Source organism: Corvus brachyrhynchos, unplaced genomic scaffold (assembly GCF_000691975.1).
Source record: "Corvus brachyrhynchos isolate BGI_N302 unplaced genomic scaffold, ASM69197v1 scaffold53, whole genome shotgun sequence".
Classification (NCBI taxonomy): Eukaryota; Metazoa; Chordata; class Aves; order Passeriformes; family Corvidae; genus Corvus; species Corvus brachyrhynchos.
Window position 1 is genome coordinate 5,655,097 of NW_008237681.1, and position 17,941 is coordinate 5,673,037.

At 36.6% G+C, this 17,941-nt stretch overlaps 1 protein-coding gene across 5 annotated transcripts in view; it reads left to right on the forward strand.

Annotated features, from left to right (window-relative positions):
* TBC1D5 (TBC1 domain family member 5) overlaps positions 1 to 17,941 on the forward strand; it is a 318,296-nt gene that overhangs the window by 153,514 nt on the left and 146,841 nt on the right. For all 5 annotated transcript variants that reach the window (XM_017732138.1, XM_017732139.1, XM_017732137.1 and 2 more), the window contains one exon: positions 7,093 to 7,159. In XM_017732138.1, coding sequence (XP_017587627.1) covers positions 7,093 to 7,159 — 67 coding nt within the window. The remainder of the gene's footprint in view (positions 1 to 7,092; positions 7,160 to 17,941) is intronic.

Sequence of the window (17,941 nt, forward strand, 5' to 3'; positions counted from 1 at the left end):
TGTTTCCTTTGTAAAAATCCAATTTGCCGTATGTTTTCGGGGTTAGTTCTCCTTTTATTTTATTTTTTTTTTCCCCTCCCACTGCCATTTTGGTCTATCAGCTTCTTTCTATCAGAAAGCTTCTGTCGGCTTAGGCTTTTTGTATTTTATTTTATTTTTCCTTGGCTGCAGAGATCCTGTTTGGATCTTTCTTTGGAAAGAAGACTTTCCAAACTGCATATTTGGTGCTGTGGAAATACGAATTGTCTGGTCTTTTGTAAACCTTTCAGTTGTCAGACTGTTCTCTTTCAAAATAATAGAGGAGCTTGGAATCGCCCATGCTAAAATTAAGAATTTATAACTGTATGGAACAGATGTTTTCATAAACATTTGCTATAATTAATTTCAACCAGGGGATTGAAGGAACAAAGCAGTTTTTCCCTCTTCAAAACTTTATTGCCTTTTCCCCATACAGCAAACTCAGAAATCTTTGCTTTAATATTGTTAATGAAACAAATTTACTTCTCTGTTTGGTTTTCATTGTGAAAAAGGAAAGCTTAATTTGGGCAAGATACCGGTCTTTGAAACAACGGAGAAATACCCTGATTTTCAAACATTGCATATAAAGGCTTAAGATACAGAGCATAAGTGTTTAGGTGCTCATTTCTGAGACCAGAGCTCTGTAGTGTCAATTGTGAGAGATGCCTACGTGTTCGAATAAATTTTATCCAGATCAGTCTGATGAATATCTATCTGTGGAGTAAATAGTACAAAAGAATTTTATGTTTGAAGAGTTGTGAATCTTAGTGTTAGAAAAAGCAAAGGGATCTCATGGTATTATATATAGTTTTAAAGCATAGTAAAATGCTTATTGTATGTTGATTACCCCTTTATACTCACAATAAAGGTCTGCAATCTGTTAAGCAATTTTTTTGTTGTTGTTTGTATTATATGAGGAATACATTTTGACTAAAAATTTTATTCCATATTTGTATTGTCACTATTTTGGGGGGGGGATATTGTTTGGAAGGTATATAGTTTAGGGACAGCATTGTGATATTATTGTGAAGAAGAAAAAATATCCATGCTTTATTGTTCTGTTTTTACTAGTTTCTGTATATTATATCAATATCATTTGAGGAAAAAAAAGTGTTTAAAGTTTTAAAAAAAGAACAGCTTAATTGTTTTACACCTGAAAGAACCAGTGCAGCTGCAAGGATTTTTTGAGCAAACTAGAATTCCTGACTGATCTGTCATCTATAAAGTGTGCAAAGAAAAATAGGTAGCTGTCATTAAAATTACATTTCAGCTTTCAATAACCATTTAATGAGTAGCGTAATTATATAAGTATGGTACCTCAAGTACTTCACTCAATAATTAAAAATAATCTCATCTTTAAAGTGAAAGCGCTATAATTATTATTTGACTTAACCAGGACCACTGTTGTGATCTCCAGTGGCACCTCAGATTGTTCAAAGTGGTTTTGAAAGTATAAATTAAAATTGGATAAATCATTAAATTATTAAGCTTTAAATATGCTGAAAATTAATATAGCATGGAAATTTGAAGTCGTGTTATAAGAATTGACAACCTTAGACTGCAAGCATAGATTTGTGTTAAAATTTGACTTGTCTCTAATCATAAAACACTGCATTAATGATCGAGTGTTTATATCAACTTAAATTTTCACAACTGTTAAATAAATTTTGTGTTTTAACAACATTTTAACCCCTGATTAGAATACAAAGAAAAACATTAAGCAGAGTGCAAACAGGTCAGAAGGATCTGTCTCCATTATGACACTTGTAAGCAGGGAAATGCACAGTTCGGTCACTTAAATAGGATCATTTTATCACAAATTCCTAAACTGCCAGCCATAAAACCCTTTCATAGCTGACACAAGATTGGTAAATTGGTTTGCACTATATAAATACACGTGTGCTCACATACAGACATGCATATGTGTGTGTATGCATGCATGCAGAAATATGTATATATTTGAAGACAATTCTTCAGTATCAAAGTATATTTTCAAAAGAAACAAAAATAGTTTGATTATTTTTTAAGTTAGGAGTGCAGCCATCAAGCAAGGCCATGTCACTCAAGCTTCTTGTCTTTGTTGACTTGGAGCTGGTTATAACAGTATCCCATGCCTTCTCCATAAGAAGTCCAGTGCTGAATTTTTACTTCTCACGGGAAATAGCTGTTTTCAAGATGTAATGAAAGAGTTGAGGGAGAAATGTCTGATCCCTACATCATTCTTCACATGCTTTTTTACTCTTGCTGAGTACATGCTTAAGCTCAGTGTTCATTGTGCCTGGAGCATACCCAGAGTGTCTTCCCACCTGTGAATTGGGGCTTTGAAATGCTGTCCAGTTTCTTCTTATTATCTGAAGTGGAAGCTGTGCACTGCACCTTGAAAAAGCTCTTCTGTGAGAAAATACCCTATCAGTTGAGTCACCATCCCTGGAGGTATTTAAAAGACATCTGTTTTTTTTAAAGATGTGGCACCTGGGGACATGGTTGAATGCTGGACTTGGCAGTGCTGGGTTAGTGTTAAGGCTTGATGATGTTACAAGTCTTTTTCAACCTAAATAGTTCTGTGATTCTATCACCGTTAAAAGAAAGTAGCATGCAAGTTTCAATTGGGCTTCTCCTTGTTACAATTTCTACACATAGTTTTCAGATAATCTTCAGGAAGTGTATTTCGCAGCTTCCTTATTCTGGTTTCTCCCATTTTATGCTATGCCTATAATCTCAAATATGTTCTTGGCAAGAAAACAGTTACTGCAAGTGACAAGCCCATGTGTTCTGGGTGAATCTAGTACCCTAGCAAGTGTACCGTTTGCAAATCCTTCTCCATGCATCTCAGAAGTCTAAAGAAGCCTGCATTTGAAATGTTCTTTTTTGATTAGTTAGTAAAAGTGTCAATTTTGAGTTACACAACTTGTCTTATAACTGCCTCCAGTTGTGTCCAGTAGTGTCAGGTCCCAGCTACCCAGGGCCCAGCTCCCTTTAGCTGTTGGTCTCTGTGCACAAGAACAGACCTTGCTGAAATGGGGCAATTTCGGAGAGTTTTCATTCCCAGGGGAGGGAGTTGCTTAGTTAAAGAAGCAGCAAACCAAGTAATTTTCAGTCCCTTTGGAAGGATGCAGCCTTATTTTATTATTGTATTAAAACCAGTAACTGCTCTAGTGCTGAAAGCCATACTTACTTTGATACAGATGCTTGTTACAGTATTGCTCGTTTCCCTTCTCTTTTCTCTGAAAGTGTGACAGGATTTATTTTACCTTTTTTCCCCCAGCTTGTGCATTTGAAGTTAGGAAAGCTTTTCAGAAGGTGCATAGCAGGGTTAGTAGAGTATCCTCTGTTTCTTAAGCAAAACCCTTCTTCCCATAACTGAGTTTCAGAAAGAAACTAAATATTAGGATAATACTGAATCAATTTTTTAAAGGAGACTACAGTTTTTGTTATGAGCATCATGAATCTTCTGTTCCTAACTGTTCAGTACACATCCCCATTTTACCAGAAATTTGGGTCATTATCAGTGAAGAAGATAGAAGTAATAGATCTGTTCTACTGAGAGTTCACTGTATCTTTCAGGAGGCGTAACTGGAACTTTCCTGAGGAGAGGTGACCCAGGGCATGGATTCCCACAGCTTAATGTCATTACTTAGTGAAGCAGCAGTCTCATTTGTCCTCTATATCACTAACTATGGAAACTTAATAGGATTTGCTAAAAAGCCTTTTGGTTTAAACTAGGTAAAATTTAGGGAGTCTTCTGTTAAGAAAATGAATACTTTGCTCTTTGCTTTATGATTTTTATCACTTTCAGTGAAAGACGTCTTAATCATCTTTCAAGGTGCCATAACAGACATACCCATCTTAAAGGGGTAGAGCAAGGGAGCAATCACAGAAGGGTCTGTTCCACTAAATCCTGGGTTTGAGAGCTGAATACACCTAGCCCTATCCAATTTTGGGAGCTGCTACTAATGACATGATGAAGCAGCAAAAGCAGCTTGCAAAAAAGTGCCCAAACAGTAACTTGTATGATTATGAGATTTATTAATGATGGGTATACAATTAAAAGTGCTAAAGTATTTTGGTGGTCATTAAATAAAGGAAATTATTGTATTCAGAAAAAAGCAAGCTACACTTAGAGTAGTTTGTGAAGAACACCTCAGTGGATGTAGGAGACCCAGGATCCCAACAACTGTGGGGATCCTGGTGAGAGAACAACTATTATCCTTGTTATCTTTGCAATGTCCTGTTCACTCTTTGAGCAGGGCTAATGGTTTTGTTGAAAGCTCATAAAGTCCATGCATTTTTTGAGATAGTCTTAAAGTTCATTCTTCAGGAAGGAGTAGGATTATGTTGCTATTCTTGAAAAGACATGTTTTTTCAGTATATCAACTTAGCATTGTGAATGAGTTTTCTTTTTCAATCTCACTAGTCTGGTAGGCAAATGCTTAGGAGTTGTTTAAGTACAAATAAAGTGCAGTAGTGCATTCAGGACCCATTTTGATGTGCTGTGTCCCTGTAGCCATTGCCCAATACCACTGCACCTGGCCATATGGCTTTAACAGAGACTGAACATAGTTCAGTCATTTGTCTGAATGCTCAGGATCAGATGTGGAGATCGGTAATATATGAAAAAGCGTATTACTGAAAATTGTCCCAATATGGGACACTATTTTACAAGATATGAGAAAAAAAAATGAACAGATGGTTATTAATAGCGGGAGGGTCGGCTCCTGGATGAAATATCTGGTGTTGTTAATTTAGTTAAATTTAGTAAACAAAAAGCAGATTGATTAAGTAGGATTTCCATTTTCAAAATAAATTGAGAGAGCTAATTAGTGAAATCAACTGGACTGAATGATTTTAGACTAAGATGTAGTAGAGGTTTGGGATTTATTTTAGACAAAGGTGCAAAAGTTAATAAAAACCCCTGCATTCCAAATTAGACAAGAAAAGAAACACTTGGAAGTTCTATGCCGAAGTGAATGATTAAGTGTTTTTTTAAGGAATGTCTAGAATAAGCAGAGATCCTCAAAGAAACAGAAAAACAGCTTGATCTGCAGAGAAGGCCACATCCTGGATATCAGAAAGTACGGGGTTGTAGCGACAAATAGCAAAAATTAAGTTGAATTAGACCATAAGATGAGAATTTAAATAAACAAGAAAATATTACTTGATTATGGAAAGAAGCTTTCTAGGGAAGAAAATTAGAACCATTCTCCAGTGTGAATGGTCAAATGATACTAAATGTAATCCAGGTATGATCTGAAAAGGAAAAATAATTTTCAGTAAAAATAGAATTTCAGGCAAAGGCCTGAAAATAAATCAATAAAATAAACGGGAGTGTTGGGTGGATACTGTAAATTAGCAGAGTTAATAGAGATTAAAGGATCTGACTTGCAGAGTAAATGTCTTTCAAGAATACCAATGAATGCTGCTGCATGAAACAATTTTTTACTATTTTAATTCATGGCTGATGAGTGGAAATACAAAATAAAAAAATAGGTACCTGTACCTAGATTAACAGGGAAAAGAAAGGTGATAGCAAAGCACCTGCATGGGCTGACCATCATCTATGCTTTAGAAAAGCTTTTAAGAAAGAAGTAAGAGAGAAAAGTAAAGCAAATGGCATAACCTTTATTGTAGGGGTTTTGTGTTAAATGGGAGATTGTGGCCAACTAACCTGCTTGCTTGTCAAAATATATGTTCAGGAAATGCATTAAGTCTATCTGGACCTCAATAAAGCATCTGATGTAGTGTCACAGGAGATTATGTGAAATAAAAAGGATGGGGATTAGTGAAGTACAGTAGTTTTAGGATAAATAGAGAAATGCAGATTTTAATGAATTATTTTTAGTGAAGCTTGGGGTTGAACCAGTCTTATCCAATATTTTCATTTATTGTCTTGCCACAGAACAAGAGCTGATAGCCTTTTATTAAGTAAAATTATTTGAAGGTAATATCTAGTGCAAGCACAAATAGAGTGTTCAGGTAGGACTGGTTGTTTCTGAAGAAAAGAGGACTACAAACAGCATGACATTGTGTGAACTACAGTATTGCACTAGCAAGAATTTTTAGTGTAAACTGCAAACTTCTCTCTGTAAATAAAAAGTGGAGAGTAAGTGTGTAGGCATGTTGGTTAAGGATGGCTGTGAAACTGCAGGATGGAGTGGCACGACAGTTGACTGTATCGAGCAAGATTTGTTTGATAGAGAAGAAAACCACTGTCCAAATTATCAACTGTCTAAACTTCTAGTATGCTGTCTACAGCTCCTGTCCCTTCTTTCCCATATGTAAGAAGGACTGAGTTAAAGAACACAGGGAATACAAAGCATCATTTAGAAAAAAGACTGCAAGAACTTGATTTCAGTCAGCAGAACACAGATCAGAGGTGTGCAGTGCTACCTGTAAATTAACTAAGGAGGCACACAGGGACATAGAAGAACTATCAAGCTAAATTACAGGGCAAGAATAAACAGTATAAAACAGGACAAGAGTAAATACATGACTCCTGGCTTTTAGCAGTCTTTCAATAGAAGTCGTTATAGAGAGGAAAATTTCCTTGTAATCCTTGGTTTCTGGTAACATTATTGTTCTATGTATCACCAGCCCACGGGACGTAAAACAAGATGTTTGGCGGATGTCTTAATAGGTTCTTTCAGAGAAGTTTTGAACTTATCCTATGACAAAAAAACCCTGGTATCACAAATTCAACTCAGAATTTTTTACAAAACAGATGAACTTTTACATTTTTTTACTTAATGTTGGTAAAATCCAGCTTGTCTACTTATATGGTGTACTTCTGTAACCTTAGACTAGTTAAACTGTGTTTAATAATTTGAGAAGGGCCTCAATCAAAACTTTAAGTGAAATTAAGTATCAGATTTTCAGAACATTCCGACTCCAGTTTGAACACGGAGGCTAGTTAAGATACCTGTAAGAATTTGAAGAGTTAAAGTTGAGATTTGTCTATGTAAGTTTTAGGTGAGTTTTGTTATAACTAAAGTTACCATATATGGTAAAATCAGTTGCAGTTATCATCAACATTTGTTTTTCTTACAACAAAGATGTTTTCTCTTATTTTTATATTAGGAGGATCAAATGAAAATGGAAGCACACCCCACACCTCAGAATCAGATGGAACTTTTATTTCTTACAGGTTGGTAATTTTTTATATTTATTTTCTAATTTTTGGGAAGTTGATTATAATAAGAAGCATAATCTATTTAAAGCAAAAGAACAGGTCCTACTTTAGGAGGATTGTGCAATCTAAATGAAAGTCAGTGAACTAAAGAACAGGAAGGATTTGATTAAGAAATTATCTGGAAATTTGTTTTCTGGATTACTTTTTTTTTTAGAAAGTTGTTCAAAATGCTTAACTAATGAAAGTACAAGATATTTGTAAGTCTAAACATTTTTAAGGTTGTTTTTTGCAGGTTTTTTCCTCCAAAGTATGCAATAAAGTAAGCTCACAGCAACTAAGCTAAATGTTGAAATATTCAACTCACCAGTGAAAACCTTTTTGATCTTCTCCAAAGTAGCTTGATCTATGGACCACATGGAACTGTATTTCCTCATTATTTTGTGTGAAAAAACAAAGCCAGGATTAGTAACATTTGAGATTATTTGACAGCAAAATAATATTTCAATTTGTTGGCAGTAAGCAGCAGTTAAAGAAACTTTTTTCAGCAATATCATTGAGCTTGAATCTTGCTTGGGTACATACCAGAGGGTGTCTTGTGCTTGAAAGCACAGAAAGCTAATCAGCAGGTGTATCTTTCATCTTTCACCCTGCAAAATACTGCCTCTGCTACAAAAAAATCTTTGTCCTTGTGACTAATAAATTAATAGTATGATTTGTGCTAACCAGAAGGATTACATCTGATTTTCATGTTTAAGTATGATAAAACAAAACAAGCTTACCACATGATTATTTTGGAATCATTTAGTGGACTGTATTGGTTGGGATTTTTTTCGGTTTGTACTCTGCTGGAATCCGTGCTTCAAAGAGGTGCAGGCAGGCAGGAGGAACCTGCCTGGTCGCCTTGTCCGGGTTGCAGCCGGCTGGGTGGGGAGTGTTGCACCATGGTGCAGACAGTGAGCTGTGCTGGTCACAGGGAGCCTCGGGCATGGGGTGGCAGGGAGGGACACAATGCTGGAGAACCTGTTGCAGTCTGGAGACAGAGAGATTGCCGAGGAGAGCAAGGAGCAAACAGCCTGGTCTTGAGGATGTTGAAAAGAAAGACTTTTTGTAAGGACCGAGAGGGAACAGCAAAGAGTTTGCTGCGATTCAAACACCCAGAGGAAGCTTCTGGACTGAGAGCAAGGTTGGAAAAAAGGTTGTGCCTGCAGGGACACAGTGGGACTGGGGAGGGTTGATTTAGGTACCCTGCCAATTTTCTGTATCCTAGTAAGTCAACTCTAATGAAACTTACTTCGTAATGATATAAAACACATAGGGTAGTTAGCTTATTCACTTTGATAAAATATATTAGAAGATCCATTTTAGGGTTCTGCATGACTCTGTTTCTTGTCATATTTGTATTTTCTGCATGCAACATACTGTCTAAGTTAAAAGAAGGGCTGAAAAATACCACCCAGGATAATCTTCATGTTTTTTAGGTGAGAAGCATATGTAGATACAGAGACCACAGCAATTTCTCAAAAATAGGCAAGACAGAATTTAACCAGAGCAGCAAAAGAAAGCTGAGAGCTCTCTGCCATTAAGGCCAGGACACTTATTCCTGAAAGTCATCAACTCAAGAGCACCAGCTGTTGTATCTGCCAAGTGGTAACACTTGAAGAAGAAGCAGCCAGCTTTATCTGGGCTCTGGTTCCATGAGAGTGTAAGCTGTGGAGCTGGGGTTGAGCCCTTCTTCTCACCCCTGCTCCACTCAGGCAGTAGCACTCATCTCTCAGGGAGCTAGTCCAGGGAGCTAACCCAGCCCAACCTGTTCATTCTTCAGAGGGAGACCTTTCTGATCACTTCACTTGCAGTATCCTCCTGCCAAAACTTCCCATGGAATCAGTGCCAATGCAGGAAATGTAGCTAGCATGGACAGCTACAAATAAGTGGGAGGACAGAGCATGGTATCTTTTACCTAAATCAGCCTAAACCTTAGTGACTCTTTAATGCTCCACAGATTAAGTGGAGATTAAACTGATCTTTGTATCTCTATATTCCTTAGTCCAAAGTGCATATAGTAAATACAACATTGGCTACAAGTTCCACTGAATAATAGTTGTATTCTGTCAGAGAGGATTACAGCCCAACTTAGAAAACTGAAGTTAATTAGTCTTTTCAGAGGGGTCCCATAGATCATTGCCAAAGTATTATTGATATAATTAAAGGCAAGATAATAAAAAAGCTATATATGCGTGTATGTGATTTGGGGAGGTGTATATCTATGCACATATATGAAAGTAACCTCTGACTTTTCATAGATGGCAAGCTATCCCTGTTATTTAGCAGTAGTGTTTCAGGTGTGAAATGTATATTTTTTGTGCAGTCGCAAGTAATTCCTATCATATTATGAGACTGGCTGTAAATCTGATGGTTGGGTTGAATATTGTTTTGATAGTTACTGTTCTGGACTGCATGTTAGGTAAAAATGAGCATCTAATACCTTACGAAAGATGAAAAGTGAATCCTGAACTACCTTGAAAGGTAAAATTGCTATATGGTTGTTATTTCTTTAAGGACTCATTAGAGATTTTGACTTACTTTAGGATACTGTCAAGGATTATTGTTTTAGTAAGTTAGTAATTTGGCAAAACTAATGATAGTCTTGTTTACCCAATGTGTTTCAGTCTATCATACTTTAAAAAGACCAGCTAGTGAAATTTTGCCCTAAAAGAGGCAAAGGCATCTTTGGATCATGGTAGATGTCATGCATGCAGAAGGTTGATACATGAAAAATTCTATTGAAAATTTCTGCTGAAACAAAAGTTGTTTTCTATTTTGTAAGTAATTGGCTTTTACAATTTAATTAGGAGAAGAGATGACTCAAAAAATATTTGAATATTAATAAGTTTTGTTATTGAAGTGGTCTTAAAAACATATTGGTTATACCACAATAAAAAATAAACCCCAGGAGAGGTTGCTCAATTCCCACATTTTCTGCTTTAAAGGACAGTTTGTCACTATTCAGTACAAGACTCCAAGTGTGTGTGTTACTAAAGGATGACATATCATTATCCTTTGATATATTTATGATGCTCCAGAACTATTTGTATGGTTTTATTTTTAACATGAAGGTGTCACCTTAGAGTTTGTGACTGTTGCTTGTGTTGATCGATACTAGTTGTCTCTGTTTTTAATGCTGCATGTGTTCAGATAGTGAGCATTGCCCTTCAGGTCATAAAGTTTGTAAGTAATTTAAGTGAAAAGCACATGTGATTGGCATATATTTCTAAATATTCTTTGAGTTTGTGAATCTGTCCTGTCAGGTCACAGAGAATTTTCTCGTTGGTCTTCAGGCCCTGATGGAAGTATTCTTTGTGTACTTGGGAAGAAGCTTTGCTAATAAGAAATTATGAAAATTACTTCCTAGAACCATGTCATCAAAATTAGAAGTTCACTATTAGAAACATTTGAGCAAGGATTTAAATATACAGTAACTTTCAGCTTTAAAATGCAAGAAACTTAAGGAAAATATTTGAGCTCTGCTCTACTGTATTATTTTACTGCTATGGTTAAAGCCTTTTCTGGATGGAAATGGGCTGGACTTCACCAAAAGGAGAAGAAAAATAGATGTGGGTCTTTAGTTTCAGTATCTGCAATGCAGTGCCACTGGAAAGTAGAAATACTCTTTCTCCTCCTTTCCCAAGGGCAGCTGACCTTCTCCTCGCCAAAGAGGTGAACCCCTTGCCAGCACATATGACTACAGACTATTACATTAATCTGTTTAGCCTCAGTACCAGCTGCTTGCATGTTTTTAATTATCTTATTAGATGGTATAACAGTGACCTATGAAATAAAATGAAGGTGAGTATTTTTTAACTTTATTTTACAGGCTATTTTTCTAAATATATTTTAATGACCTAATTATGACTTTTAGGGAGAGCCATTGATGCAGACATTCAATTTGGCTGATAGAATCTAACATCTCAAGGACACTTATTTTCTTTCAAGGTGGATTCATACATTAATACTGCTTCTAATAAATATATAGCCTTAAAAAAGCTCACTTTTCATACTTGTGTTGTTAACTTACTTTATGATTCAGAAACCCATGACTGCTGTGTTGGATAATTTCTTAATACATCTCTGCACATATATATAAGTTTAATTTTTACCCCATGTGTCAAGATAAAGTTCTTTCCTCTGTGGCTTAAACCCCATGACAAATGATGATTGCTCAAAGTTGTGGGTTGTGTAGACAAGGTGTATTCCTTCTTCTGCTCATATTTCAAACAGGCAGAAGATCTAGTATGAGAAAGACTTTTGTATTCCATTTTCTCCCCCTGACTTCTTACAGCTTCTGCTTACCAGATGTTTCCTTCCTTGCTGCAAAAAGGCAATGTGGTCCTGCTGGCTGAGGCGTTTCTTGTGTGCCAGCCAACAGGGCTGACACTGAGCGTGCAGAAGAAAGATGGCAAGGAGTGCAAGGTGTTCCTCCTTGGTTCTTCTCGCGTCCAAAAGTGGTGCTGAAACCAGTTTGGTTCCTCTTTGACCTGTGGCTTTTCTTGGCAGTTGAGCCAGAAGTGGTTACATAGCCTCTGTCCTTACATGTTAAATATACTGTGAACATGTATGCAACTTACATACCTTCACCCTATGGACAACTTTGTCTTAAATCTATTAGGAGGCAGCCCTTTTCCATCTACACAAGCCTATCTAGTCTTGTTCATACACAGATGATGTTACTTTATTGTTTTAATTTCAAGCCACCCCTGTGCAATTATAATCTTATTTTTCCTGACTTTGTTCACTGTATGTCCACGCATAATCAAGAGATGTAAAGAACAAGCTTGTTTCTATGGGTTTTTCGATAATTTTGCAGTAAGAAAAATTGGGTACAGAAAGCAATGCAGTGAAGTTGTCACTGCCCCTCCACTCCGCAAGGAGAGTTTACAGCACTTGCATCCTTCCTCTCTTTCCACAAGGAAGTAGTAAAACTGGCATCCATGTTTATTTTGTCTTAGCCTAAGCCATTTGCTAGATGCTGTTCCCATTGATGCCATTTATATGCAAAGAGGGCTTTTCAGTATGAGGTAATTTTGTCTGAGAGCATGTAAACTCTGTCCTTGAATTTAGTGATTCCTCTGAAAGATTGTCTTCATAATGTGCTAAGAATCTTTCTCTGGATGTGGTAGTCTGTGCCAGTGCTCTCATTTTGTCCATGTTTGTGATGTTGTTAGGAATTCCATCTTGCAAATCTCCTTTTTCCATCAAGAGAAAGTGGCTGCACTGATCAAAGGTTTCCTCCAACAGGTTTTTTTTCCTCCAAATCCAGGGAGATCACTGTCATACCTGTTGAGAGCTTGGAAGATTTCTGATTTTCTCTGAATTCTTTTAAAATTGCTTTCCTTTTCTTTCAGTTTAAGGAGATTGATATAATTTCCATCTCTGTCTTGTCAAATTTCTGTTATTTACTTCTTCCTTCCATAGCGGATCCTTGCTACATTCCTTGCCTGGTGTCCTATAAGGAATTGGTGAAGTATATCATAAGACGTGGAAGAATAAATTGTCATTAAGGAACTGAAAACCTATATTCAGTATACTTTTTCTAAGATACAAACATTTCAACACATATAAATGGTGGATTTTTTAACTTTTCCAGGGAAATTATATTACTTTCTAAAGACATAGAAATGGTAATACAGACTTGCTTTCTGGTTTTATGCAATGTAATAGGGAAAAGTAAATTTAGGAAATTTACTTGAAACTTGAGATGCTTTTGACAGAGAATCAGAAAGGAAGGATTGAGTTACCAACATCTTTCATTGGTAGAATGCTTTTTTTATGGATTGGTTGCAAGAAGGAAAGACTTAATACATGAAGAGAGACCATGGAAGAGAGAATGGTAATTTCTAAAGTCCATGGAAAGCAAGTGAAAATTTTAGTTCACTCTTCATTTATTCTGTTGTATTTGAAAATTGGCATATGTACCACTGACACCATAATCAACTGATGCTGTATTTTCCCTTACTAATGTTTTAAGTGGTTTTCATTATGAATTTCTTTTACTTTTCCACTCTCAGTAATCTTCAAACTTTCATGGCAATTGGGAGGTGTTTCTGAGGACAGGAGGGAAGCAAATGTCACTCTTTTCTTCAGGAAGGGTCAGAAGGAAGATGCAGGGAACTAGGCCAATTAGCCTTACCCTGACCCCAGGGAAGGTGGAGACGTAGATAATATGCAGGGGCCTGGAAAAAGGACCTGGGGGTCCTGGCAGGCATCAATTTGAACATGAGCCACCAATGCTCCCTTGCAGCAAAGAAAGCTAATAGTATCCTGGGATGCATTAGGAGCAGTGCTGCCAGCAGATCAGAGTTAGTAATCCTTCCCCTGTAATCCATACCTGGAATGCTGTGTCCAGTGCTGGGCTCCCCATTACAAGAAAGACATGGGCGTGCTGGAGAGTGGCCAGCAAAGGGCTGCTATGGTGGTGAAGGAACTGAAGCAGCTCTTCTGTGAGGAAATACTGAGAGAGGTGGGACTGTTCAACCTGGAAAAGAGAAGGCTTGGGACATCTTTTCAAAGTCTGTGAGTATCTGAGTGCAGGGTAGAAGGGACACAGAGACAGGCTCTTTTCAGTGACACCCAGCAATAAGATCAGAGCTAATGGGCACAGACAGAAGCACATGAGGTTCCATCTGAGTATCAGGAGGCACAATTACATCTCGTTTTTAGTTGCATGATTTGTAGAGCTGTAGATTTAACTTGTGTCCTACAGGAAAGTCTTACCTTTTCAGTTTCTTAATGAATGCACGTCTGTTTCTGTAACAAGGCTGCATGCATGTGAACACACACAATTCACAGAGCTCTGCTTAGCTGTGAGTATGAGCTAGTGAAGGGTAAAACAGCAGGAAGAAACTATAGTCAGGAGAAGTAGAAAATAAATGTTCTAGATGTACATGCAAAGGATTTCAAAGGCACTGGGGGATTTAAACTAGAAAGCTTTGACCCTGCAACTGGCAAATTCAGTTACAATATAAAAATAAAAATAATTGAACATAATATCTACATTTTGTCTCAGCATTCTATAAATGTATGTAGAGGAAAATGTGCTGGTGAAACTTAGACTTTGAAATGGCTGTAACAAGAATTCTTCTATGAAAGCTAAAGTGTTAAAGGGTTGGAAATTATCCACTCTCCAAAGGCCAAACTTGGCTCTTTGGCTGAGAACTGCCAAGGCAAAGTGGACAATTTGGAATATGGAGAAAGATATCTTGGGGTTCTGCGTCAGTGCTATTAGGAAGGGTGCTGGCAAAGCATCCTGCTGCCAGTGCAGCCTTGTTTCAGTTCCCTGCACTGTGCTATGCGCACACTGGTAGCTTAAAGAGCATAGCTAACTAATAACTTTATTTGCTGGAATGTTTGCCTTAAGAAAGTGATTTTACCTTTCTTCATGCAAACCTTTTTAACTGTATGTCAGCCAGAAGTAGATGAAACCTGAACTGTTTAGAAAAATATGCCCTTTGAATGTGCAGCCTCCCAGCAACACAGCCATGCATATTCACACTTACATGGCTGTTAGCTCTGCTACGTATCCTGAGGCAGGACTTTGAGAAACAGAGGAAAATACATATATTTTCCAAGCAGACTGATAAGCCTTCACATTAAAGCTGTCAAGTGGATTTTCAGGGTAGAAAATAAAAATCTGTATGTTTCAGAAATGTTGTTTAGAAACTCTGCTCCTTATTACTTGATACTACCTTTCAATTGGGTTTTTTTTCCTCTGCTTTTATAGAATTAACTCTGTCTTTATTACATTCCTGGCAGTTGCCTCACTTTTTTCTCAACTGTTGATTTTATGGCGTAATAAATAATACAAACTATGCATGTTTCTTGGATTTAAGCAGTATGTTTGAAAGGAATTTTTGCCTCTGTTTAAATATTCAAATATAGATACTTGAATGTTCCTATCGATAAAGATCTCATCTTGCAAAACATATGACACAATAATTTGAGAATTGGTTTTCTTTCTGATGGCCTGTTCAGTAGCTTATTGCTTCACTGAGTGCCCCTGAGGAGCCGAGTTGGGTCTCAACATTTTAAAAAGCACATTCTGAAGATGAAAACCAGTATGAAAATGTGAAATTGGCTTTTCTGGAAGCACACATGCCATTGTTTTAAGATGATTTTTGCCAGTACTGGCAGCACTGCTCAAGAATTTTCTTTGGATCTCTCTGAGGCTATCTGTTTTATCCTTTAATATTGGTCTAGAGGATGGAATAAGCTTGAGATTTAGATTGAAATCTTAAATATGTATGCAAATGTTCATACCTTTCAGTAGTATAGCAGTATTCTTCCATACACTGAGGAGTATTCTTTGTTATCTAAATGTTATTGTCAATATCAATTTGGTCTTGTTTTAGCAAGGACACAAGAAAAAAAAGGGATTTCAAAACTTTGCATGAAATATTTCAAAAATGCGCGAGTCGAAATAATGATACGCACTGTCTGATGACCTGGTAGATACTGGTTTCTTTAACTGCAGTTTCACCTGAAAGTGAATTATGGACAGTAATATTTACCTGGTAGGTCTGAGTCCCTGTAGTCCCAGAACTGAATCTTTTGCCCTTTTTCAGTGACGTAGATGGTAGTTCCATGAGCTTCTTCACATTTTTACGTTTCTATGGGTTTTAATGTCTTCCACAGAGTTTTGGTGTTGTCTGAACATGATAGTAACGAAAATACTTCTTACGCTAGTTTTAGACTTTGTCAGGATCTGCATTCATACAATTTACCAGCTTTATCCTGTAAATCAGCAAATGCAGAAGCTGAGTAGCAGTGATTGCTGTCTGTGCTATACCAGTCTCCTTCAACTGTATTTCTTCCTCTTCTTCCTCAAAGGAGTCTTTATTTTGCAAGGAGCTTTAATGGGCTACCATTGCATTCTCCTGCATATCTATGCTTGATGTACTGGTTTTACCATTATGCTGCAAATCGAAATTTAGCAACAGAGCCAGAGGCAGGTGTTCTGCTTCTGCCTATCAGTGGAAGAAACTCTCCCCAACACGCACCAGCTCAATGTTGTCTCAATAAAGCTCTTGGAACTATTTGAATTTCAGAGTTATTTCCTAGGCGACTCATTACGTTATTGATGTCCTGCATTCTGGAAGTGTTTATAGTTGCTCGTTCCTCTATAGCTGAGCACAAGTGAGATTCCAGTGACTTTTACTAAGATGTTAGACCTTAGAGGTTCACATACCTTTTCAAAAATGTTATTTAAGTGCATGTAAAATTTTAGTTAGATAGTTAGGTGTAAAGTCCTGCTTGTTGTGCTCTCTACTAACAGTCGACTAAGAGGAACACTTCTGTTCCAAACTTTAGGCTTCTGTATCTGAAAATATGATGCTTGTAATTGTCTTAACAAGAATCACACCCACGAATCATGTCCTGTTGAAAAGAAAGAAGAATAGATTATGTATGATTTGCTCAGAGGTCAGCCTCATTTCTTACAAGAAAGAAAGTGTGTGTATTAGAGCAGACCCCAGTATAAAATTCTTTGGCAGAGAGATTTAAACTCTTGTGGTTATGACATAAGTGTATGTTTCAAAAGATGGAAAGGAACAGATGAGAACTATGAGAACTATGAACAAATCTTGCAGAATGACTCTCTTCATTGATTTGCCTGCTTTTTCTTTCATACATATTGAGCACTTTTCCCGCTTGAAGTAAAGCAACTGTCCCTGACTCATGCCAGTAGATATTTCACATTGGACAGTTACTGCAGAGATAACGCATGTGAAATTAAGTTTCTTAAAGAAATATTACGCCAATAATTTCTTTCTTATTCAAGTCTTATATTATATGTATTTATTATTATTATTATGAAGACTTTACAACATGCACAATAGTGCATTAGACAGGATACTCAAATTAGAATCTAAAATGAAAAATATTTACAAAATAACCAGAAAACATTAACATTGACATTAGCCTTTAACTGTCTAAAGGTGGTATAACACAGGATTATGCATTTAATTTTCTAGTTTGATTAAGTGCATGTTCTTGTTCATAGTTTAGGTGGTTCCAATTAGCTCTTGAAGTCCTTCACTTCAGTGAAGCAAATGGGATGTGGTAGACTTCAGTTCCAATCTTCATTGCTTGTTTCATGTTGTCCAATGGGTTTTCTGCAATCTTGGGTTAACAAGGCTCTTAGGTATTATTTTACATAGTAGGGCTATATAATTTTAAATGTTATCTTTTTAGAATTGATTGCTTGTTGATATTATGAAGTGTTACCACTATTAAAACAGTCTCTAGAATTGTAAAGCTTAATTTATTAGTCTTCATTCAAAATAGTTGAGAAATGAATTAGTGGATGCTGTTCAGAAAGGATTTTAAATATCATTCAGCTTTACTAGAACTGAAGCAGATTCCAGCTTCCAAGTAATTTCTTTTTCAGTTGCTTATAACTTTTTTTTTTGTGATCCCAGCAGCCAACCGGCAATGCAGAGGAGATATGATCTTGCCAAATTTCTTTTGGCGGTTTTAAAAGTAATTTGGTTCAAAACGTGTTCGGAATTGCATTACATTAAAAAAAAAAAAAAAAAGAAAGGCATAATATCTGCACTAATACAATTTCAGAAGTGTTGAAATTACTTTCTTACTGTGTAGCAATCACTTCCAGCAGCTGGTGAGAAAAATAACTTAAAGAGTTTCTTTCCTCCCTGTTCTTTCTCTTCACTGGTTGAAACCTTTTGCTAACTCAGCTGACACATTGGCATTTTCAAAGACATTGTGGGAATGTCATCCACTTGCAGA